The 26,875-nt window shown below is 34.5% G+C and overlaps 2 protein-coding genes across 4 annotated transcripts; both read right to left on the bottom strand.

The window, feature by feature from the left end:
• Positions 1-4,661: 4,661 nt before the first annotated feature.
• LOC132178828 (FAD/NAD(P)-binding oxidoreductase family protein) lies at positions 4,662-12,251 on the bottom strand. The gene is made up of 9 exons (XM_059591387.2): positions 11,991-12,251; positions 11,037-11,260; positions 9,774-9,884; positions 8,534-8,587; positions 7,865-8,152; positions 7,055-7,246; positions 6,806-6,964; positions 5,583-5,819; positions 4,662-5,187 (listed from the first exon to the last, which is right to left on the bottom strand). The coding sequence occupies exons 1-9, from the start codon at positions 12,157-12,159 to the stop codon at positions 4,873-4,875; spliced, it is 1,749 nt and encodes a 582-aa protein (XP_059447370.2). The 5' UTR covers positions 12,160-12,251; the 3' UTR covers positions 4,662-4,872.
• A 1,391-nt stretch (positions 12,252-13,642) lies between these two features.
• On the bottom strand, positions 13,643-22,872 carry LOC132177368 (regulator of nonsense transcripts UPF3). 3 transcript variants are annotated; one of them, XM_059589651.2, is made up of 14 exons: positions 22,735-22,872; positions 22,483-22,649; positions 20,557-20,663; positions 20,201-20,296; positions 19,956-20,054; positions 19,726-19,805; positions 19,133-19,246; positions 18,128-18,275; positions 16,873-16,946; positions 15,689-16,145; positions 15,400-15,498; positions 15,153-15,271; positions 14,999-15,050; positions 13,643-14,320 (listed from the first exon to the last, which is right to left on the bottom strand). In XM_059589651.2, the coding sequence occupies exons 2-13, from the start codon at positions 22,623-22,625 to the stop codon at positions 15,012-15,014; spliced, it is 1,575 nt and encodes a 524-aa protein (XP_059445634.2). In that variant the 5' UTR covers positions 22,626-22,649; positions 22,735-22,872; the 3' UTR covers positions 13,643-14,320; positions 14,999-15,011. The 3 variants fall into 3 exon arrangements, with proteins under 3 accessions (XP_059445634.2, XP_059445632.2, XP_059445635.2); XM_059589649.2 differs by having other exon boundaries at positions 22,483-22,872; XM_059589652.2 differs by lacking the exons at positions 20,557-20,663; positions 22,483-22,649; positions 22,735-22,872 and adding an exon at positions 20,450-20,537.
• Positions 22,873-26,875: the final 4,003 nt, after the last annotated feature.

The following is a 26,875-nucleotide window of genomic DNA, read 5'->3' as shown; positions in this document are numbered from 1 at the left end:
GTTTCTAGCGATCTCTTAAATCTAAGATTCAAAACGCATTAATATATCTCACAATGTTTTTTCTTTTTCTTTTATACCGTTAAGTTTAAGAACTCATAAAAGAAGAAGAAGTTGGTTTGTGTTAAAAAAGGTAATTTGAATGGACAAAGTTTTCTTTCAGACTGTATTTAAAGAAATAATTAACATATGTTCTTATAGTGTATCAGTTTCACATGTTAATAATGCATACTAGAATCATATGCTCTATAATTCTATAGAACAAAAAAAATGCATGTGAGAAATATATATGTTAACCACATATATAGTTTAATAGATTGAATTGAAAGAATTTTTTAGTATTCAAGTTGAATTGAATTAGATTAAAACTAATAAATTTGTGAGATCTTCTGTTATAGAAATAGAAATTTCCAGAAGTTTGTAGATAACCCTTTTGCATGGTAATCCATAACATGAGATTTATCTTGAAGTTTGAACCCACAAACCACATCCTAAAATTGGATTATGATTGACCCAAAAGAGGGCATGATTCTGGAGATCTCATAAAATATTTCAAAAGATTAAGATTATAAAAGTGAATAAATTTAATTATTTAATTTTTATAAATTGAAATATTTTTAAAATATAAGTTTAATTATTTAATTAATATTTTATAATAGTCGACAAATGGCAGGTTAAATGCAGTTGCAATGGCCTGCAGGCTGCAGCTGGTTGGCCCCCTTAGATTTTAGGAACCTTCCCTTAACATAGATGGTTTTCATTATTCTACTCCCACAAAAACTATGGAGGGCCCATTGGGATTTTTCAATTTGTTTTCTTATTCATTATATCATTTTTTTTTTTTTAATTTCAAAATAAAACTTCTCCGAGTAATGCTAGATACCATCTTTTTATCCTCCTGAAATTTTCCTAAAACTGATGTAACTTTTAAAATCACCATTAAATTTTAGATGAATCATACTTGAATTTTGATCCAATGGTAATTTTGAAAACCACATCAGCTTTTGGAGGATTTTAGGAGGATAAAAAGATGGTACCTAGCATTAATCTTAAATTTATTACATTTTTTTTTTCTTTCAAACTATTGATATTATTTTTATGCATTCCATTTAAACTTTATATTATGTCCTGAATATGACATTAATTTAGATATATACTTTTTTAAACCAAAAAATAAAATGCCCGAAAACACATTAACAAATAATAAATGCATTCAAAAATATCAAACCCCACCCCCCCCCCCAAAAAAAAAAAATAATAATAAAAGTTGATTTTAGGCACATATATATGGACGGACCCATGTGAAGTTAGTTTAGCCATCATATACTTGGACCAAATAAAAGTTGATTTTGTCTAGACGCTTCATGTGCAATTGCAAAGGGTACATTTTTGCAAAGGGACTTGTTAGTATCTTGTCATAATTATGGCCATCTGGTGGTCCTCCACTTGAATGGTCTTAATCAATACTAGTGCTCATCAATTTTAGTTTCACAAAATGCAAGGCCTGCTAGCCTGGATTCTCCTCTTACTTTTTTATTTTTTATTTTTTAGGTAGGAAAATGTGAGAGGGAGCAAGGAAGCCCTACCCGAGCAAGGGGTCGCTTGCTCTGATAGAAGAGCCCATTCTTTTTGGACAAAAAGTACGTTTGAATTTGCGATTTCAAAACATTTGTTTTTACGTTCTCAAACTACAACATTTAAACCCCTACTCCCAGATGATATATTTTTTATGATTTTGTTTAAAATTGTATTTTTTACCTACGAGATCATGAGGCCAAACGAACCCTAAAAATCGCCCGAGATCATTATATAATCCTATATAATGGTCCACCCACGAGACAAAGAGAATTGCGTATAAAAAAATGGGGAAAAAGAGAAAGTATGAGATAAAGGACTCATAAAATAAAAGGTGTTAAAGGCAAGCTACACCAAATGATTGTAAAGCTAAAAAGCCTAAATGAGGCCGTTTGACTATCAATCTATCCTTATGATCAAAATCCCACACTGCATTTCAAGTGCATAAAGATAAAGGGGCCTGTTGACATGCCTTTCCCTCTATTTGTGCATGCGTGAGAGAGCCTGCAAATGAACAATAGCGCTTCGATCAAGATATCACTTAACTCAACTTGCTGTAAGAGATTGATTGATAAATCTATCATTAATTTTGTGGTATTATATGTAGATTTTACATGTTAGAATATATGGAAAACATATTCTAACATTCCCCTTCTCCCAACATGATTCTCCAATGTGATGCATTTTCAAAGATTCAATAATAAATTTACAAAAAAAATAAATAAATAAACAAAAAATAGATGTGTAACACTTACCCTAAAAAAACCTCAACCTCTACGTAGCTACAGATAATGAGTTCTTACACAATACTGTTTATTTAGAAGGATTTGACTCATATTCTAAAACATCGAACACACGTATTATCATTTTTAATAATTTGAGGACAATATTGTAAAAGTCATAACAGTTTAGGGGTAAGTGATTTTTTTTTTTTTTTTTTTTTAAAAAAAAAAAACAATTCCTCTATTCTTTTGCCACTTCTCCCCATCTTTGTCTTGTTACAAAAAGTGGCTGAACCACCCCACCACTTCTAGTGGCTTTTGGAGTGGTTCAGCCACCCTCAAATGACATTTGGAGGTAGGTGAACCCATTTGGTCACTGAGAATGAATTAGCCACCTTGAATGACCGGACAAAGATTGAGGGAGCTAGCGAAATAGAAGCTTGACGGTGGTGGAGAGGTGGCGGAGGAGTAGAGGGAGAGACAACAATGGGCAGAAAGGTGAGAAAACTAAGCTGATAAGCTGCACAACCTTTTTTTTTAAAAAAAAATAAAATAAAATTATAATGTGTCAGTTTTTGAACTATTACCTAAATTCACGAGATCCCGACCCAATTCGGATAGGATCAGGGGGATGCTTTAAACTAAAAAAGAAAGGGTAAAGTTATGGGGACTCCACCTTTGTTGCATCACTGTATATGTTTCAGTGGGGGCTACAAGAGAATTAGCATAACACATCCACTATTGACAAAACCAAAACCAGAATAGGATAAACGACAAGAAAATAACAATTTGTACAAATTGATTACTGTCCCAACCCTAATTAACATGCTTTGTTTACAGTCCTATTCAGAGGATTCATCAAATGTACAGAAATTTAATCCCATTACTAATTAATCTAATCGATGGTTCATTCTTGGTGAATACATTAATCTATTTCTGAAAGCATTTAGTAATAAAGAAGATACCAGAGACTACTTTTCCATATGAAGATATCTTCAGGAACTTTGACCAAATGTTATGAATACTATTTGATGGTTCTGATCATGAAGAAACAAATAGTCAACAATATCTACTGCAGTAATAATCACCTAGATATACTTCTTTTTTTTCAGACGAATTAAACAAAGAAGTACAATAATTAAACACATAAATATACAGTGACCATATACATTACAAACCGAAAAATAACTCTATTTTTTACAGCTTTTTAAAACAAGTCTTTTTCAGAGCTCCAATGAAAACCTTGTTGATGGAGGTAGCGAACGGAAAAGTTGTCAGTAAAATTGGTTGTAGCACATAGTTACAGTCTACCATAAGTATTTGATGGTTTTCCTAAAGGAACAAGTATTGCAAGTCTGCAATGTAAGGCTAGTAATTTGTGTTTGCGTGTTAAGTTTGGATCATGTCAAAGCATGAGTAAAAGACTATACAAGTCAATCATAATCTAACTCATTTAACTAAACGGGTCAAATCCATCAAACATAATTCTTTAATTTTATATTTGGTTCATGTCGAGTTTGCGGATTATGTTAAAAATTGTCAACCATTATGTCGCGTGTCGCGTTTAGGTTGTATTAAGGAATGTGTATAAGACTATTTAGGTTAATTCTAAACCAAATCTATTAAATTAAACAAGTCAGACTTTTCAACATTAATCTTTTAATTTTGTGTTGAGTTCGTATAAAAAATTGCTAACCCTAATGCAATGCATCTAACATAAGATGACTGTTTTGTTCTGAAGCATATAGCTAATGCCTAGCCTAGATAGTCTACCAAATGATATACCACTCTTTGGCTAGTTTTGACTGATAAAAATGCTGCTGCAATTGAATTCCAAAACAAATAATGAACACAGAAATCATGAGACCTCGGAAAAGAACATAAGATCCTTATAATTATTCCTGGTTAGGTCTCCTTACTAGCCACTTTGACCCTTCTGGTGTACGGCTTCGCACCATCCCAATAATGTATCAAGACAATCATTATTCACATTGCCCTCCCACCAAAAAAAGAAAGCAGCTTCATGCATCATCAACTATGCCTTGTAAAACACATCACGCTTCAACAAGTGCGACGTCACTATCTACACAGGAGCTATGTCTATTCAAACAGAGAAAGTATCAAGATTTTAGCAATTTACTGTTCGTATCATTAGTGAGAGAGTTTCTACAAACGCATTTACATGAGTAGGAAGTAGACTGTTTGAAACTTGTTTAGACAAATGAGTCCTATAAAAACTTTATCACATTTACTACTTAAATTACTAGTAATCTAGACAACAAAATTGCTATATAAGTCTATTGCATGAGCCGAGCACAATAAATTCTTTTTAAAAGTTGGTATGTGAAGGTAAAAGCACATAAGGAATTTCTAATAAATATAACTTTTTGGTATTTCCTTTTCTATATGTAATGTAACAAAACTCAACCAATGAGTATGTGCACTAACGTTACAAGATTTAAAGCAAAATGCTAGAAAACAAGAGTATTTTTAATTACTCAGGGAATAATATCAATGAAGAATTACAATCAGATTATGGGAAAATTTGTGGGTGAAAAAAAGAAGCTCACTAGAACATTCAAATACCAATCGCATCAAGAAGTTGGGAGTGTTGAGAAACAGAAACCAGTGAGTTGGCCACAATGGCACCACTAGCAGCAACTGCAGGGACTCCAATGCCAGGAAAGGTAGAATCTCCACAACAATAAAGCTGTGGGATAGGAGTTGAATGCCCAGGAAAGGAGTCTTTACCAGCTTGTATAGCTGGGCCATATGTTCCTCTATTCCTTCTAAGAAACCTTTGATGTGTCAATGGAGTCCCAACTAACTTCACCTCACACTTGTCACGGCTGAAGCCGGCACCAAGTGCACGCTCCACAGCTCTCCACATAACCTGACATATAATTGAATCATAAGAAATGCTTGAGAATAACTAAATCAGACAGTACACTTGCCAAAATTCTTGTTTGAATAACAATTCATCTTCCCGTTCAGCTTCCACATAATAAAGTGAGACAAACATGTCATGTGCTAATGCTCAAGATCATCAGTCTCAGTGATTCCTTCAGTCAGTTCAACACGGTTTTAAGAACCTGCATATATAGTTTCCACTTGGGTTTTTTTTTTTTTTTTTCTTTCTCTTTTCATGTATAAATCAGTACATCATAAGCAAGTTGAATTAATTGTTAGTCCAACATTTTAGTGAAATTAAGTTTTCAGGTTACAATGTCATCGTTAGTGGCAGCACAAAAATGTCCATTGACAAGAAATGTTAAGTATTTTAAATACCTCCGATCGTTCTGCTTTGAGCGTTTTGTATTCCGAGCTTCTACGATCAAGTCCTTCCCACAGTCCATAGGGCTCAGTTCCTGGCGTATAAGCATGTAATACATGTTTCCCAGGGGGTGCTAGATCTGGACTAAGTACACTAGGTACAGATATCAAAACAACATTCTGATCAGCATCAACTCCTCTATCCCAATCATTTACAACTATATGATGAATTCCCAAGTCCTCACGTATGCCCTGGTCAATAAGACATACTGTGAACACAGTTGTTTTGATGTAACAACAAGAATTTGAAGCTGTGGACGGTGCATCAAGTTCAAAGGTTACTGAATTGAGGAACTAGAATAGAATACGGTGGACTTAAAAAGCCACCTACAGATGCTTTACGTCAAATCAAATAATTGAATATTGCATGGAGCATTAGATGCTGCTACTATATATCTACTCATAATGGAAGCCAAATATTTATATCTATATCCAAACTTCACATAAAAACAACTACTGTTACTTCCCTTCCTCTTTTTATTATTATTATTATTATTTTTTTTTTTTTTTTTTTATTCATAAGGAGGTAAGAAAATTTACAGGATGTTGTTGTTGAAGTAAAGCAAAATGGATGGAGTGGAAGGCACTTCTGTTATAATTTCATCAAGCATGTTAAGAAATCAAAGAGAGAATGTTACACTTGATGACCATCCATTTAATAAAGATAAAGTTGAAAAACGAGAATGTTAAGAGAAAGAGGCAAGAAAAAGAAGATATGATTAGAAAAACAACCATATGAGCAAAATTATGGTAGCACTGATCCAATAAAAGATTGGAGAAAGTTGGCCAAAATAGTATACTCATGTGCGAAGAAGGAAGAATGACTGCACCAGGCAAAATGAAACAAAGTTCCGGTTTAAATGCTAAAGGAATGTGGAAGACCAGAAAGGACATCAATTGAGATAATTAGAAAATACTGATGACTCGCAAAGTAACTGAAATAGTGCCCTAGGATGAGTGCAAAGTCAGAAATGTGCTCATGCACTGGCATTGAATAGTTGAGACATGGTTTTGCCGGGTCAAATTTATGCACGAATAAAGTTTGGCATACATTTAGAATTTCCTCTAACGGGTTCAGAAACATTACTTAATGGAGTTAAAATCTTCCCCAGCCCCTAAAAGAACTCATCGTATAAATTCCCAAAGAAACCATTCTATAAATTTATGTAACTATTCACCTCTTTGTCAAATCCCAAGTGGAGATGCATGAATGATTCACATTGCTCGGTATTGTTAATCCTGTCCAGGTATGACTTTGGAACAACTTCCTTAGGTAACAGCTTTAAAGTGTCCCACATACTTGCATTGCTGACAACAGCCTTTTTAGCTCGTATAAACTGCAGCATTCATAAATTTTCTTCAACCAATGAAACAAACGTACATATAATTCCAGTTAAATAAACTTCAAACTCTCTCAAGTTACTCACTTGACCGCTTCTTAGCTTGACACCAGTGGCTCGATCATTTTCAACAACAATGTTTTCCACATGACTTCCAAGAGAGAGCCTTCCACCAAACTTCTTCATTCCTCGGACAAGAGCATCAACAACAGCCCCAGTTCCATGAAGAGGGTACTCAAGACAGCAACCCGGCTTGTACCATTCTGCAAACATGTAAACCTGAAGAGAAAAAAAATGGAGAGCAAAGAATCGTGTTATATGATATCACGTAACAGCGGATCACATTGAAAGAAGGAATGATGGAAGGTAGCGGCAATTTATACTTTCAACAGATAAACTTTCTTGCTTTAAATTCTTTTTAAAAAACAAGAGTGCATTGGTTTTGTACATAATTAAATTACTGTTAAGACATATCAGTGCTATGCTCCAACCTCTTAAGCTTGTTGTTTTGGCTGCTAATCATAAAATTAGAATCATGGAATAGGCAAAGCTATAATAAACTCATCAACCGCCTGTTCGTTATCATAAAGTATGCAAGATCTTACTCATGATATATTATATTTTTACATAAAAGCAAGCTTAACTGCTACTGCAGATTGTGATCCACATACTTTAACCTTTGTCATGTCTGTTTGAATATCACAGATTATGTAGCTTTGGCAACCAGGGCATCAATATAACGATTCTAGGATGTGTTGGTGTGTTTACATTATTCTTTTGCTATTTGCATATGTTATTGGTCACATATCAAGCACATAATTTGAAACAAGCATCTCTAAAGCATATGCTAAGAATAATTTGAAAGAATGTCTTGAAGACTTAACACATAATAGTTACCATTTCTGCTGAGAGTATACCATTAGTTTTCACCCCAGCAAGCAAGAAAGACAATAGGTCTACCCAATTCCGTATAAAAGTGTCTTTCAGTTCCAATGAGTCAATGATTTCTGAGAATGGCCTGAGAAGCTTTGTGGCACCAAGAGCTCCCTGTGGTCCCATTTGGACAAACGATTTCAAGAGAGAAGGGGCATATCTAGCTGCAGCAGTGGAAAGAACTCCAAAATCGCCTCTAATAGATAGAGGAGGCAGAGCCATGGCAGCAGCAGACAATGGAAGAACTGCATCCTGAAGGTGAATTACATGTTTTTCATATGGGAGATTATTACATGAAAGTGAAGAATTGTAGAAACAAGAAAATGTACATATCTTGCAAAATCATAGATCCTAGTATGATATTTTGAAAAGATCAAACAAATTGGCCAATTTACAGATCACTTTTTTTTTTTTTGCTTGATGATAATTTTCAGAGATGTAAAGAAGATTTTTTTTTTTTTTTTTTTTGGTTTGACCTTAACAGGAAAGATTATTTGTAAAAATATGGTTGAGATTCTCAAACACAAAGAGGATGAAAGAAGGTAACTTATTTGTCAATTCTTGGAAGTATAAAATCACAATTAAAAACAATTATCTTCCCAAATATAAACAAAAAAAATTCAGAGTACGCACAAGAAGTTTTTGCCATTCTCCACCAGCATTTGGACTTGCATACTTCTCAAGATCCTGAAGGAAAAAACAAAAAGCCCCACTGAGTAAAAGCCCAGAATAGTTTATCACTGCAGTATTGACACTATACTTACCCAAAAAGTAGGAATAACACTACAAAATATGTGAAAAAATCTCCTAACATACATGATTATTGATTAAGGATACCTATTAATAATTATTTGTTACAGGTGTAATTTAATTATCATGGTTACAAAAACACATTCATCATTGCCTAGGTTTGATATCAAAGAACTTAAAACAATGGGTGAAGAAGAATCTTCAACCATAATTTTATTCCTGACTGCCTAAAAATCAGAAGCATTGATTCTCAAGCATATAGCTTGACAGAAGACACATGCCTTATCGACACCCACCATAAGATAGCTCGATTAAAAACAACATCAAATGCTAAAAATTAATCAATTTGGACTTGCTGCATCTTAACTGTAAAAATGTTCTCTAGCATTTCTCTAAAAAAAAAAAAAAAAAAAAACTCAGTCACTAAATAAATTGGAGAAACTATATAATACATAATCACCTTATCATTCTAATCATTTATTATTATTTTTTCACCATGTTGTGTCTTGAGAGTATATCATAAAAGATACTCCGACCTTTGGTTTTTTAGTCATGCCAGATAGGAAATGCATAGCAGAGGAGAAGAAAGGTGCACAAGAAAAAAAAAGATAACTGAATAAAAGGAAAAGTGCCCAGCAATCTCCATACATAGATCTACCTGGCACCTCCTATCTAAACAAACTAAACAGATAAGGGTGTTGGCGCCAGATGAGATCAAGTGCTTACAGAGGTCAGTGATCTTAAGAACAAAATTCAAGATTTTCCTCTAAAGCTGATAATATACTTATGATGGTATGCAGGTAATCTTGAGTTTGACTTTGGATATAATGTATAAAAAAAATAGACTTTCATCTCTAACAGCTAGGACTCGGAATTTTCTTTTATTTCTTAAACTAGCAGGGTAACTGTGGCTGAGCCACAAAGGAAAAAGAATCTTGGTCTAGTCTAGGTTTATGCGAAACTTCATTTTTGTTTCTTTTCTCTCTCCCCTTTAGATTAAATAGCTAATGCATGCATATTGTAGATATCCTCTGCTTAAAAAAGATTAACAGATGAAAGAAACAAGTTCACAATAATCAACCTCGTAATATCAAGTATTTAATAATAAATAACTACACACCACCTTGAAAAATTCTGTGGGGCCAATGCGCGACAAGAATTCACCTTCAGGTATGTAGACCATCCATGAATCATAATTGACACATGGCAGAGACTCACCCAATGCATCAAGAACCTGAAAATCATAAAGAGTGTGGTCATTGGACTCATGTTACATGGAATTATGAAACAGATCATGAGAAATTGACTTGTAGTACCATCTAAGTTGAACTATTGGTAAGGGGAAATGATTCTGTTTCAATCATCACTTCCTAAAGTCACAGTAATAGCACTAGAGTTAAATGACAAATGGTTAAAAAGTCAAAGTCGATTATCCAAGCAAAATGTTTAGAGTAACATGGTTATATATATTTCAATGCAATCATCAAGAAGAGAGATTTTAAAACAGGAATTAGATTTTCAAAGAGAAGATAGGACTATCTACTGCAGGAAAAAGAGTTAAGCTAATGGTATTTGTGAGAAACATTATACTGTACTCAAAGAGCAAGGCAGTAAATGCACAACTCTCCTTGATTAAATGATGATCTATAGCCCTAGCGCTCCTTGTCAGTGTAAATCAGTTATGATTAGTTTACGTAATGCATGTAATCCAACAATTGTTAACACTGTCAACATGGTACATAAACAAGCAAGGTTGATATAAGCTAGATAGAACAGGATGAATCAATCATGATATGGTGACTAGCAGAAATACATATATTACTGGTCTTACAACAGCCAGAGGTGGCTGTTGGATTTATTAAACTTCCAATCATTTACATGCCAATAATCCAGCCTTGTTAAATTTACATTATCAAAATTCAAACCAGTAAATAAATAAAAAATAATAATAATAATAAAAATAAAAAAAACTAGCATTTATGAAGTGATAGTGGAAATAGGTTTAACAATCTTCTGTTCTTCATTTATGGTATCATTGAAAGTTAAAGTAAAACACAGAATAAGAAACACTGAAAAACCATGCTCAAAAGCAATTGTTTAGCACCAGAATGGGAAGGTGAAAAGCAAAGCAGTTACAATTGGCTGCTGTAGGAATATGACATATTCTGAAGCATTTCGTCAGTTACTTTTGCTTGCCATGTACAAGTGGATAATTTTCCAGAATTACCTAGATTTGACATTTGAAAATTAAGCTCTTTTTCATCTTCTGCATGGGCCAATTCTAGCACTAAATTGCGTGTCTTAAAGAGTTTAATGAGACAATCCACAGGTTTAGATCACACTACATTAGAAGCACTATAAAAACGAAAAAAAAAAAAGAAATTACTTGTGCAAGAGGATTCGCCTGAGGACCTCTTGACTGAAAACCAGAGAACAAAGACGGACCAGAGTCAAATTTGTAGCCTTTGATCTGGAATGAGTGAGCAGCCCCTCCAGGTAGGTCATGACTTTCCAATACAAGAACATCTTGCCCGTACCTCGCCAAAAGACCAGCGCAACACAATCCAGCAATACCACTCCCAATTACAACAACATCAGCCTCTTGCTTCCCTGCATTTTGCATCACAGTCACATAAAAAAATGTCAAATAAGGCATTAAGAAATGTGATGGCAGTTTAAACTATCACAATATGTTCCTAAAGAAAAGGAAGCTAGCTTAATGGTACCATACAATTTAAATTCCAAAGATGCTGTTTCCGACAGTAGATTAAAAGAAAAAATTGTATCAAAGGTTCAGTGATGTTAAACAGAAGACCAAAATGGAATGCACCACTAAATATTAGAATATTAATTTAAATGATAAGCTTTTGGTATCAGTGGTAATTTAACAAAGATCCTGAGTTCAAATCATTTCTCTGTTATTCACCAAATTTTAGTTAAATATTTCACGTAAGTCTCATTTGTTGAGGGGGAATTTGAGCCCACACTTGAAGGACTGTTAGAATATTAATTTAAATAACTAAGTCCCCCATTTATTATCGGCTTAAACTTTGGGATTAGTGGTGATTTAATATCTTAATCCTTAATACTCTTTGCTTAATAAGGACAACCCAAAAAAAAAAAAAACAAGAAAGAAAGTAGCAATAAAGCTCAGAATCACAAAATTTTCCAGTCCAGTGCGCCTAATTAACCAATTTGGTCTAGTTTGAGGTGAGTACTTCATACAGTGGGGTTGCATTGAAAGCAATATATAAGCAACTAATTCATACGAAAGCTTCAACTACCAGCAAATCGACCTTGAAAGAAAACCACATTCAGTATATGAACAATTAGAGAATACCTGGGAAGGTTTTCTTTTCTTGGACAGCAACAGAACCAGTGGAAGAGGGTTCTTGACCGTTGGAGCTTCGCGCCAAAACGGGTTTTCCGACCGTTGAGGGCTTGAAACTGGGTGAAAGAGTCTGGTGATGGAACTGAACAAAACTTGGGAAAACGCGACCCAATGCCATGGAAAGTACATATACGTACAGAAAAATGTGAACTTTGAAGACCCCAACAACAAATTTGAGAAATAAATGGTTGTAAAGGTCTCTGGTGAAGATTGTCACCAGAGGCTCTTATGTTTATGTTATGTGTTTCCTCTGCCAACATGGAGTTGACATGTAGCTTCAAAACTAGCCACGTCGTACGTCGTACACCTTTTTATCCTTTTCTCTTCTTTACTTTGTTTTTGTTTTTTTGTTTTTTTTTTTAACAACCCGTTTAGATTTTGCCATTTAAAAAAATGTGCGATATTTAAAAATAGTAATTTTAATACGAACTAGTTGAAAAAATATTTTTTAAAATTACAATTTTACATTTTAAAATCGTGCATTTTTTAAAATGCATCATCTTACCTGCAATGTAAATGCAATCTTTTTTTTTTTCTTTTTTTTAAATTGCAATTTTTTAATAATGCACTCCAAACAATTTTTTTTTTTCTGCTATTTTGTTTAAAATTGCAATTTAGTTAGCGAAATCGTAGTGTCAAACGCACCATTTCAAAATTAGGGTGGCAAAAATTCTTCTAAATCTCACATGCATTTTAAAAAGAGTAATGATATATACGACATATTTATCCTATAATAATGATGTAGCAATTCCAAACAACCCTTGATTTTTTTTTTTTTTTTTAATAAGAAATTATCCGAAGGTTTATTGGGACTACATCATCATTGTAGAATATAAATGTTCTCTATTAATAATGCATGTAACAATTAAAATGTATGTGAGAATCTCATGTTTTAAATGCAGAAATACCTTGGCTTTTGATTTTTGTTTTCCTAACCAAATAGAATAATTCTATTCATCACATCCCATCCCCAAAACCCATATGATGTGGTCTCACAACCAAAAAATTAATTTTCATGCAAGATACCACGCCACATAGACTTTAGTACAACGAGGATAATGAATAGAATTACTCTACTCCATATTGTGGCACTTGATGGTATCCATTAAGAATTTAGACAGAAGTGCAAATCAACTAAGGAAAAATTAGTTGATTTACTAATTGCAAATCAACTAATTTTGCATTTTGTTCTAAAATATGAGTTTATATAGAAGAACTTTAGTCCTTGAAGTTTGCACCAACCATCCATTATGAATTCGTCGGTTATACTTTAACCCCCTCAAATACTCAGGATTTTAACCACCTTTTTATTGATTTTACCATCAACAAAGGAAACACTAACATAATTTCCTGTCGAGAATTATTGTTATAGGATATTTCAACGAACACATTCTATCACAACTCCCTTTTGGTATATAAAATCATGTCTTCTGACAAAAGAACAATATTGTTTGATAACAATTTCCATTCTTCCTTGCATTCTCTTTTGGAAACAAAAACATTAAAAACAACCGAAAACACAAAACACTCTAAACTACTTTCATCTTTATAATCTTTATATCTCATGGAACACTTTCAAACAAAAATAAAAAAGCACCCTCTAACAATAGGAACATGGTTGTCCACTTCATTTCCAATATCTGATTTTACTGTACAATACAATAAAAAAGCCAATTCAAACATTTGTGCAGAATATGCATGTTGAAACCTCCGCAAGTCATACTGTATTATTGCTGTATATGCTTGCAAACTGCTGCAAAATTAAGTGGCAGTCACAGCAATGGAAGAAAAGTCTCAAACACATTAAGATGCTTTCATGGATAGGGATAAGCGAGCGGGCGGTAAAGATCACTCTGAGATTATATTTACATCTCCATAAAACCACAATACCGTGATATCTAGTCTAGTCAAAAGCAACAGTGAGGACTTCCATAGCTTCGATGACAAGCAGAGCCCCAAAGAGGAGCACCCAGATGAAAAACTGTGTAACAAAACAATTATAAGTTATAACAATGACATCTATTGCTTTCTTTTCTCCTCCTACTCCGAGCCGTCTTTGTCCGAGTAAAATCCGGATTTCTTCAGCCATCCAAGTATTACTTACATCGGTATCGGCATCGGCATCATTCAGATAACTGTACTTTGCTCTAGGGCTTTCCAAAAGGAACCATTGCTGATGCTGAGACCTTATTTACACCTGATCATCTGTCTAGTAAAAAGGGCACTCCCCAGCCACTAGCAAATGCAGGTTCCAAAATTGTATGACACCAAGCATTAAACTGCCAAATAATGAAACAGGATAAAAAAGGAAAAATAAAAAATCTTAATAAAAGTCTGCTAAAGACAGTCATGATAATTGGAAACTTCAGCAAGAAATTCTGCAGTTAGTCATGTTAAGGCACAAGAGATGCAACTTAAAGTGTATTTGCCGTGGACAATCTTCATCCAATTGGGATTTTCCCTCTTCATCGTTCCTCTCTAAAGTACTAGTAAAATGAGTCTGCCTTATCATCAAAGTAAAAACAATAGAAACTCAACGAAAAACCTGTAGTAAGGGGGAAAAAAAAAAGGGGCAAGGCATATCCAGATATAAAGGCAACTGGATTTTGTGTCAAACTTGAGACCATCTCAGCATACTTAAAAAGTGGATGCCAACTGCCAAGATACAAATCCCTACTCGCATTTATTTCAAACTACCAATACATTCATTTCCATATTATGGATTGCGAGTAGTCTCTATCAATCACCAATGTAACTGTCACCTTTCCTTGGAATAAAGCAAATATACTTTAAGAGTGCAAAAAACTTCCAAGATATTCAGAAGTCAAGGTTCTATATCAATCCATGAATGTGATGATGATTTAGATGCGTCCATTTTGGCCTATTGAACTAGAATTATAAATCTATATTTCTCAATCCATATATAAAAGAAAAGAAGACGTTCAAAAAAAATTTACCTTTCCAATAAAATTACGAACCAGAACCAGACTTTTGAACCCAAACTTGCTTCTGCAGATTCATCAAGAAAAACCTTTAAATAATTAGTATTCATGAGTGAAAACATTGAAAATTGTGGGTAAAATTGGCATCCAAACATTGAAGTCAAACCACCTCATGGGAATTATAGCCAGCGCCTCTCCTCGAATGCTTCCCCTCACTTATAATTGATGAGCCATCAACATCCTTCACACCATGTGTTGGCCCACGGCGACCAAAATGTTTATGGGAACCTGCATGTAATGTAAACACGCCAGTTGTGGTATGCAAAAACACAAGAATCGTGTACACACCCACACACACACACGGATCTAAATTCAGAAGTGATATTGAAGAGCAGAGCTTCCAAACCAAAATCTACCATTATCTAAAGAAGAATGACTAGGACGTCCAGTTCCAAGGTTTTTAACTTCGCCACTCCTAGCATTTGCCATGTCAACTTTCATATCCCCATGACACCCTGCAAAATCATATACAGAAGAAATAGTAAATAAATTCCTCATCAAGTTCTTAAAAAACAATCTCATAAGCACTTTCAGGCGTTTGGAAGCATGGTAAAATGATGATTCCAAATTGTGAGTGCTATCACTGACAACCACAAGTCCTGTACATTACTAACCCCAAGAATTACATGTTGAAAATGATCGCACCTTCCAAAGAATCTCCAAGTGACTGTATAGGTTGAGAAGCAGAGGATGACAAAGACTCATCACTAGCATGGGATCCATCTGACCGTCGAAGAGATGTCCATATACCACGATCAGGCTTATCCTTATTTCTCAAACGTTTCTCCTGCTTCTCACTACAGAATCCGTGCACATCATTAGCAACCACCTTATCATCTGGAGTTGGATTTGTATCCTTAAAAACCAATTGTCCATGTGGGGGTCGAGGAGGTCGCTTGTCCTTTTCTAAATTTGAAGTCTGGATTTGATGCTCGGACTGGGCCACAAAAGACTGATTTTGACGTGAATCCTTGTTTAAAAGTATTCTTTTGACGATCTTTCCACTACCTTGGCGCTGCTGGTTCTGCTTGAGAGTAGGTGAACCAATAATATTTCTGACCGATGATGTTATACCCTGCTGCTGTGACAAGGTGCCAGACACCTACACAAAGAGTAGCATAAAGCAATTTAACCTTGTGCAGCACTTCAACTAACAAGCCACATTGCTTCCTCGAAAAAAAATGGAGCCAACTCTATTCAATGAGACAAATCTGATTAGAAATTGCAAGGAAGCAAAGAGACCAACAATCAACATACAAAGGATGCCTTAAGTTAAGGAAGCCTTTCCAGGTCTATATAGGTGTAAAGGATGCTCCTGTGGCGGCTCACTAGGAGCTTTCGAGTGGATTTAATTAGTGGAATGTAAGTTTCGCTAGAGCGGCTCATGACTGGGAAGTGGCTATCTTTGCCCCCAGCAGAATGTTGTATTCAGTTAGAGTGAGACGGTAAGGTGAAAACAAGCTTTAGTGGGTTCCCTCCAAAAGAGGTTTGTTCATTGTTACTCTGTTAGATCCTTCTACAGTGTCTTTGTTCGCAATGATGGTTTTCGAACCTTAGACCTGATGGAATGCCACGAAGACCAAGGCTCTTACCACTTGAGCTAACCCCTTAGGGTTAACAAAGAAAATAACTTAAAATGAGGAAAGTAAATGATTTGTTAATTTGTGACCGTCTGCTTTCTTTCACTATGCGCTACTTATGGACCTACATGATGAAATAATTATTGAAAAAAAAATTCTCTCCATGCACAGAAATAACGTAAAATAGATATGTAATTTGAAAAGCACCCTAAGTAATACATGTGACTGATAAGAACTGAAAAAACTTACATAAGAAATCTCCCTCTCTTTCCCTTTCAGGAGCAGGATTTTCTTTTTCCCAGATTCATTAGTTCCAGAAACTCCTGAAAGAACACATACGAGGTGAATGAACTAATAGAAGAAATATATAATATTACCTTACCCGCAGAAAAGAATAAAGATTCACAAAAACAGAAAGTGAGTTGATACAAAGAGGAACAATGAAAAAAGACCAAATTTATTGATTCCAATGAATACTCCAACACCATAGGACCCCCAATATGAAAATGTGAACATAAAAGATATATAGTATATTGAGAGAATACACGCACACAACTCAACGGTGTCAGCTATATAAATCCTTTTCACACTCGAGAAAACTATCCACCATGCCAAAAGAGGCCTACAATACGTAGCCTGGTTTTTTTACAAGTTACAATACGTAGACATGTTAACAAATAAAATGTCACCGGCAAACAGGGGCGGAACCACCTTTGCCCACCCCCCCCCCCCCAAGCCATAAGGTGGTCCCCCCCAAAAAAAAAATAAATTAAATATCTATATTTTTTTATAAAATGGACCTTTAAAATTTAATTTTTACACCCCCAAATTTTTTTTTTCTAAAATAATACCCCACCCCCCCGGGGTGGGCAAAAGCATTAACTCATACGAATCTAAAAAAGAGGTAGAGCTGTCAAATTTTGAAAAAGGTCAACCAATGAGAATCTAGCAGGGTATATATATCCAAGTAATAACTGAATCAAGTACGTGAAGACCTCTATAATATTTTCAATCACTAACAAAACACTTTATGCAGAGGGGGGGGGGGGGGGGGGGCCCGCTAAGAAAACATCACCAGACACCTCGCACAACCAGTACCTATAGTCATGCTATGACAATCCAGCTCCTTTGTTACTGAACACAGAAAATCAATTTGCCAAACAGAACCAAACGCGTATGACTATTGAACAGCTACCAGGGAAAACATTTTTCCTTCTAGTGTGACTAAAAGCTCATCATACGAACTAAACCACTTCAAGAAAATATAAGCATCAGAAAAATAATAGGTCTGTGAAAAAGGAAGTGAGAAATAAAATGGATACTGCAAGGCAACAGAGATCCAAATTTTAAATGCAATCTACAGCAACTAATTAAGTAGTCCATGTCCACGCTGATGTCCTGTAGTCTAAGTGCACCCTGTTTAGGTCTAGAAATCATTAACCGACAGGAAGTTAAAATGTCAAATGATTAATGAACACTTGGTTATTCAGTTTTTCAGCCATACCATTTTCCTCTTCCAGTACTTCCGTCCCAGCTGCAGGAGCCAAAGTAACAGACTTGTCAGAAAGCTGCTCATCATCTCGCTTTGGAACCAGAATGTATGTTGACTTGTCTTTGACACTCACGTTCTTTGCACCGTCCCTTAAAACATACTGCCCATCATTCAGCAATAAGTATTAATAAACCCCAAACTTCCAAAATCTTGCCTAGAAATCAAGTATGGATGTCTAGATGGTCAAAAGCACAAATAAACATATAAATTATATACTATAGAATATATCTCAAACTTCCATACAAGCACAATGATGCAACCGCATATTAGATAACAACTCCAGTTGTAGAAAATCAACCTATTAGGTCCTATACTGAAACCACATATTGATACTCAAATACTTTAATCACCAATAAAGTCTATTAAAATCTTTTAATATTCTTCGACTCTCTAGTAAGCTCTAGCCCGCTAACTAGGTTCGCAATCCAAGAAATCTGTAATGCATTGTTCAAATTTTTTTACCATAAACCAAACATGCAAAACATCTAAAAAAAAGTGCATCTTTTGTAACATTTTAACTGGCTATATGCATGGGTTACTATGTAACATAATAACCACAATTATCATACAAATTTTCTTTTGGTAAAACTGTAGTCAAATCAGCTTTGACCACAAATATCATTCAAACCCAAGGTGAGGAACATGTTCTTCTTATAATGAGGCATTGACAAGGCATACCAGTACAATACATGTAACGTGGTATAGGTCTAAGCAGATTCTTAAACCTGTGAGCATTGAATCCATGTCACAGGATCAGCGTTATTCCGGATGCAGTTCCACGTGTATAATGTGGACGATGTAGGGTGAGAGGAATAATCATACTGGTAATAGTATTGAGCTCAACTGGAACTCCACATCCAAAATTCATAATAGTGTGACTTGTTACAGAAAATACAGCACCACAGCATAAATTAGTCATTAATTTCATTTAAGAAGTATTTATAGAAAGATGTATACCATTGTGGAGGAACTCCTCCTCCTCTCAGAACCTCGTTTCGACAAGGTGGAACTAGGACTTCCAGTTGATGATCCAGCAGTTCTTCTGCCCGGTTTCCCATTAGACAAAGATCGCTGTAATCAGATAAGATAAATTAAAGATTGCAGTGATAATCGGCTCTTCAATACCATATAGAATGACCAACAGTAAATTCGAGAGAATATTTTATCCAGAAAGTACCATATAATCATGAAACTGAACTATTCAAGTGACCTTAACATAATCAACTTATATGCATGTGCAATCATGATAAAAGATTGAACAAAAGGCCTGTGTGCGTGCACACACACTGAGCATGACCAAAACACATGAAGTATCCTCAGCTAGATTTGAAACACGTAACCACAAAATCAAACATAACAACAAAAAGTATCCATTCATAAAAATAAAAAATAAAAAATAAAAAATAAAAACAAAAGAGTATCAATAACCAGAAATTGAACAGTTTAGATACTATAACCCAATTAAATACAGTAGAATGTGAAATAAAAATTATTTAGATTTTTTTAACTGCTTAGTACTTAAACTTATCTCTAGTGGATTAGAAAGATACCCGAGAACCACCCTTAGCAGCTCTTTTCTGACGTATAAAGTCCATTAATGGTGTAACTACGGGAGCATCTTTTGCAGCACCTGCAAAAGCATGATAGGAGAAAATCATTCAAAAACGCTTTTCCTAAAATCTCCCGAACACAATGAACGATTTGTCATTCTATTTGCATTATCTTTCAGTATTATTTCAGAGTTCAGCATTGTCTACAATCTAAGATCTTTATAACTTACCCATTCGATCAGCTTCTCTTCTCTCCAATTGTATCTCTGCACTGGGAAGATTTTCGACAGGCTTCGCAAGATATTCAAGAAACTCCAGATACTCGGGATCTAGATGTTCATCAAGCAAATACTTGTATTTACGAAAAAGCAAATAATCGCATGCATAAGTCACAGGTTAATGATTGCACATATACGTCCACATTGCATTAAATATACTTGTTAGAGTTTTACTTTTTTTAAAAAAAAAAAAGTACCTTTTAATATGCTTCCTTCACGGCTGTCTTTCTTAGACCACTGCTTTGGAACGCGTTGAGAAGGAGCATACTCAACAATAGTTTTAAACTGAGTGCCTGAAAAAGTAAGTTTAGTTAAAACTTCATGTCAATATTATATGTCCTACAAAAAGAAAGACATGAGAAACCCGAATTAACTTTTTTTGAAAAAACCCAGCAACTCAATAATTTTCTGAGTTGTTACTAACTGAAGAGAAAGAGCTTCATTACCCAATATGAATAAAACCATGGTGTGAATAAAAAGATAGTCACAAAAATTCTGGCAACAAGATTGATGTGCCAAATCAATCGCTTCAAAAGTTATGCACAAAGATTACCCTTCTCATTAACAAACAAATGCCCATCGAAAAACTCGGCGAACTCAATAACATCCTCAGGTTTCTTGAAGTCAATATAGGCTCTAGAATAGGATTGATGCTTCAGGCTGCAAAACCATTTCAAGAAACAATAAATATATGATGATGTCCTTAGCAGATGACCTGCTTAGATCATAAAAACTAGACTACTGCGACCTGTATCCATACATCATTAGAGTTACCCCCACCCCCACCCCCCCCCCCCCCCCCCCCCCAAAAAAAAAAGGGAAAAAAGAAGTGTTCCCCCCTCCTAAGAACAAGAATATCCATGCTGTAAAACACAATCAGGAAGCAAAAGAAATCAATTTTTTCAAAACACCAACACCAATATACTGTGAAACCAGTGTTGCAAGCATGATTGGAAGATTGACCAAAATAAAAAAATTAAAATTAAAATTAAAAAAATTAGTATAATTAGAAAACTAAAAAAAATAAAAACTTCAGGATATATCAACTGAGATCCTGGAGAAAAGGCCAGGGTGTATCAGTTGATCTGTTGCAGGGAAGCCAGGGGCAACCCTTTCCTATCAATCACTCATCAGGAAGCAGTAGATAATGAATAATCTTATGAAATCTCATTGGTGAAAGTGTAGAAAGGCTGGAAAAAAAAATGGGTTTCTTTTTTGTAGCCATATCTTTAGAAAAGAATTATGTAATTGATTGGGCCAACAGCCCCTTGTCCAGCAGGCAAATTCCGCACGGCTATGGTTTCTTTAGTCCCCGCTATGCCAGCAATATTTCCAGAAGGCACTAGAATCCATGCAATACATGATTGGAAAAATGCAATCTGAAAAGTGAAACACTTTCCTTTACTTTCTTTTAAAGTAAAACACTTTCCTTTATTAACACCAAATAGAGTCTATGAATCCTTTTTATAAGGTATAACAGTAGAAATAAAAACTTTAAACAGCATATAACGGTTTTTGTTTCTGAAACCAGTTTGTCGTGTCCAAATGACCAAAACAGCAAAGCCCAAATTCACATGAAGTAGCAAGCTGCATAACTGTTCCGTCTTCCGAAGTAACACAAATATAAGGTGTGCTAATTATGAGAAAAGGCCTATATTTAGATAATTATCTATAATCCAGTACACATGGGATCACCAAATAAGACGAACAAATAAATAAATATACCCTATGGTGGTTATGTAAGTATTACACATGCAAATAGGCTTACAATTATTTGCCCTCAGTCAGTTCACCTATTCTATTTCACTCAATATCGCCTATCTTAACAGCTAATTTCATCATTTATGACTAAGTTTTTTTTTATTAAAAAAAAAAAAAACCACGGATCATTCTACTTGCATATTTGCTACAACTTAAACCTCTCAACCATTACTTACACATGCGGTCATGCATGCTACATATTGAGCCTACTCCGTTGCAAAAACCAATTAGCTATGAATAATCTGAAGTTTATTCAAAGTAAAAAGTTTCAAAACCCAGAAACAAACATATTCATACTCCATAAACCTCAACTCAATGGTTACAACCAATGAAAAATTCAAGCCTCACCTACTTGTCCCTAAGCAAATAGACCCTAGCTTGCACACATATATTACCAATTTGACAGATATTCAAGATATTGCCGTAGAATTAATCGAACACCCCAACAAAATAACCGCAAAATTAGATTCAAAAGTCCTAAAACCTTCACAGACCCAAGGATCATACAGCGGGCAACTAACAAAACTACAAAGCCTAACCCACTTGCTTCAGAGCCATTAACCTGGCATACATATATTTAAATACACACACTTTCACATTGCCAATTGAGCACGTAATCCAGAAATTGAAGCGTATCGGAGTAAACCCACTTCCAAATACACACCAAAAATAAGGCTTTTACACAAACGAAAATTGACCAAAAATGGCAAGCCCTAACCTTGATTTCCCAGGACGGAAAGCAACCCAGTGGTAGCGACCGGCGAAGGCGGCGTCGATCTGGTCCATGAGCGTGGCCTGCGAAATCGCCGGCGGCAAGTGCCGTAGCACCACCTTCGTCCGATCCGACGACGATCCCTTCATTTCACAAAGACAAACAGAAAAACCCTAGAAAAAAAAAATTCAAGTTGAAAACTTTCCGAACTGTACGCTTCAAATTGCTTGCAAAGGGAGATAATCCCCGTTAGATTACATCTTCTCCGCCAGAATTCGAGGTCGATTCCTTGCCCTAGTTCCCAATTTCATTCCCAATCGCCATTAGAGAGAGAGAGAGAGAGAGAGGGGCAGAGCAATGAAAAGGGGTTTTAAGCGTGTGAAACTCTCTCTCTTACGGTATTGTAATTTATACGTTGGGAGTGTGTATTGAGTGAGAGTACGTGAGTTGTGTTGGTGAATGGGGAGAGAGAAAATACACTTCTCTTCTATTTTTTTTTTTTCCTTTTTTTTTTTCTGAGCAATTTTTTTGGTAAGTTTTATTTTTTTCTGAGCATTTGATTGAACACGAAAATGGTTAAATACAGCTGATTTTGGAAGGTGATAAATATGAATGAAACTCAATACATTTTTAGGAATTCAGCTCGAGTCTACTTCTCGCTGAAATTAGACCCGTAAATGGAGATACGTGTCTTTTGCATTATGTTATGAATAAACCTAATTCTAACTAAAATTGAATTCAAACAAACCCTATTTTTGTAGTATAGAATAACTTCTATAAGTATAGATCTATTCTCTAAACCATATGATATTTGTATTGACTTTTGGTAAATGGTAAGAAATAACAATCATGGAATATATATCATATATGTTAAATTCCTATTATTTGCAACAAAAAATCAAAACTACCCCTTATAATCGTGTTTGGACCTCTTACCTACCTAGAAAGATTTAAAAAGTAAATGAAATTCTATAAATAAATAACCCTTTAATTAAGATGTGATCGACTTTTAAAAACATCGGAAAAATAAAATGGAATTCTATAATGGGAAGGATTTGGGCTCCATACATGATGTAGAAGACAATAAATAGGTTCGATCGTATGTTCTCAACTGACCCATTAAGAAACATATCACACAATATATTTCTTTTCTTATTAATTGTATCGTTTACCATAAGTGGTGACGGTTTAGTGGCCTCAATAAAATCTCAAAAATGGTTGGGCATGTATTAAGATAAGATTTTGAATCCCAAAATGAGAATCTTCAATCCTATTAGTATTAACCGCTTTGAATTTTACTGATGTCATGATAAGACTGAGTCAGGCTATAACTCAATTGAACGAGAGCATACAATTCACATCGTCTAAACCTATCATGTGCAGTTCTCAACGAGTAGGTACTACTATAGGAAACTCAATGGATTCTTATAGGATGAGAGGGGTTTTAGACAATGGAACCCCATGTAACGCCTTTTCATATAGAGAATATGAGTTGATATATAGAGTGAGTGGTTTAAAAAAAAAACAACAACAACTCATGAGTGTTATGTCTCACATTGCTTATATACTAAATGAAACTAGGCTTTATAAGTGGATTATATGGAAGCTTAAAATTGATTAGTCATTTTAGAGTTATAGCGCATATGTGACTAACATTTTTTCCTACGCCATTACAAATGGTATCAAAGTCAAGTCATAATGTTGTGTGGTACTAGAGCACCGCATGATATGGTCCCAACGTAGACGTTGAGGGTTTAAGGGGAATATTGTAACACATGGGTCTCATATTGAGAAGATGAGTAGCTCATATAGCCAATAGGTGGGGTTACAAGGATACTACTATGTGCTAACTCTCACATTTATTATTTACTATGTGAAATTAGACTTTATAAGTTATTTTAGGGAAACTCTAAATTAATTAGTCACTTCGGAATGATAGAAGAGATGTATCTAATACTTTTCCCAAGTTATTACAAATAATTGCCACACCCCAATTTCATATTAGAAATATGAGTTGCCCACATAGAGTGAGAGGTTTATAAAAATACTCATCGGTGCTAAGTCACACATTACTTATTTATTATGTGAAACTATACTTTATAAGTGATTATAGAAAAATTCAAAACTAACTAGTCATTTTGGGGTGATAACACATATGTGGCTAGCGATTTTTTTGAGACGTTACAAATGGCTTTATTGCGTTTAAAAAGTTGGCCTTTAATTCAACCACGGGAAAAGCCAACCCACCTTTAAGCACCTATCCTAAGCAAGATTAGCTTACTTTTGCCATTTTTTCATGACCTATGATTTTTGCATATTAGTTGTTGTCCTCGGTCTACCATTGCCCTTATTATCACAAATATATTGTTATGAGCACCGCTCTCAGATTGGGATCCCTACAATTAGGAATTTTAGAGAATTCTTCATGTCCTCCGTAATTGGGTAGGAATTGTGAGGGAGACCTTGTGGAGCCTCCTTCTGTCCAAGTAAGGGTTTTTTGTCCGAACATAGGGTTCATTGCCCAAGCAAAGGGTCACCTATATATTCGGGCATTGAGGCCCTTTGTTAGGGGCTTCATAATTTACCATACCCTTTGGTTTTTCATCAACAACATCAATTAGATGATGTAGATCCCACAACTCTCACCATGTTATTGACTGATGCCACCATTACTCTCCCAACAACATCTAACCCCTTTGAGTCATATGCATCATATTAGACCAGCTGGACCATTAACAATGAAAGTTTCCTATATTTTCCAACAAATTAATATTGTTGGTTGAGTGAAAAAAAATGTCAAAATTTTGTCTTTAAAGTGGGTAAAAAAAAATTCAATTCAATCTATTAAGCTGACATTTATATTTAGAGCATGTAATTCATTTATACATTTTTAATAGAGCTTGTGACGTATTTTAAAGATAAATGTCGATTTAATAAACTAAGTTTATCGAATTAATCCCTTTGACAAAATAGGAAGAAGTGAAGTTGATCGGCTAGGCTATTATGTATGTAGGGCCGGGACATTTATCAAGGCAACATCATACGTGACAAAGGCCACCAACAATTCAAATCCATGACTTTGATCTTTCTCCTCTTGTGCATGGTTTGATTATGATCAAAATTAGGTCAATTGAGTTAGGTGATTTAATTAATTTCTTTATATAGTGGTGAGCATTGCACGTCTGAACTCACGTGGAGTCAAGAACTGGCATCTATTTTCTCAAGCTTATTTAATTGTATGCATCCACTAAAAATAAAAATAAATAAAAAATTGTATGCATAGATTTAGAAGTTTATGGTAGTGCTGGCCAAGTGGAATCTATAATTTTGATTGCTATTAAGAATATTATGCCAACAATTAGTTCTAAATTTGTGATGCCCCAGTTGGTAACAATCTAATAAAGATAATATCTATAAATTTATCTACAATTGCAGTGTTTCGATCGTTCTGGTTAGTCTGAAAGGACAAGCAAACAATTATTTTTTTGAAGTTAGAAAAGTGGTATTAGAGCAATCGGTCTTGTCGATCCTATGAATAGATGTACTATTAGAGCAACCTATTGATTCTAACTCTAATAGTTGTTTTACTACATATAGTAATGGGTTAAGATTGATATAATTTTATGGACAAAATGATAGAGAATTTTTTGAATAGAGACCATGTTGTAGCCACAGGTCTTAGTACAACATATAATTTGCTTAGTGAAGAATAGCAAAAGTACAAAGAGGCTATGAAATTACTTAAAGTTCCCATATTTAACAAGAGTAAAGCTTGAAGCTTTTTTTTTTTTTTTTTTTTTTTTTTTCAGGTTGAAGAATAGCAAAAGTACAAAGAGGTTATGAAATTACTTAAAGCTTGAAGCATGCATTACTTGTATGGAATATGGGATAAGCAAATCATGAAGGTATAGTTAAACATGATGTTGTAGATATCACATCCTCTGAGTAAGTGAAATTTTGATGGCGAAATTTTTATAATAGAGAGGATCTGATATCCCAGCTGGTGACAATCTATTAAGGAGGATGTTTTGAAATTTAGCTACACGACCTTAAGTACAATTGTAGTGTTTAGATCTTTTGGTCAGTCTATAACAACATACGAATAATTATTTTTTGAAATTTTTTTATGTTTATTTTTTCGAAAAGTGTTTGTGACTACGTGTTTTTAAAGATTTCAAAAAGTTTTTTTTGTTGTTTTTCAAAACAGAAAGCTTCACAAACATAACCTTGATTTTATTTTTCTTTTTTAAAGAAGGATAATAAGCTAATTTACAAAGAGAAGAAGAGAACAATTGACTCTTAAGAGGCTTGCAAATGAAAAATAGAGTTATAAGTCATTAGCAAATAAGTTTTTTAATCCCAATTCTCTTGGGATTAATTTACTTATGTTTTAGCACAT

This window comes from Corylus avellana, chromosome 4 (assembly GCF_965113065.1).
Source record: "Corylus avellana chromosome 4, dhCorAvel1.hap1.2, whole genome shotgun sequence".
NCBI classification, from domain to species: domain Eukaryota; kingdom Viridiplantae; phylum Streptophyta; class Magnoliopsida; order Fagales; family Betulaceae; genus Corylus; species Corylus avellana.
The sequence above is the reverse complement of the archived record's forward strand: the minus strand, read 5'-3'. Positions and strand labels throughout refer to the sequence as shown.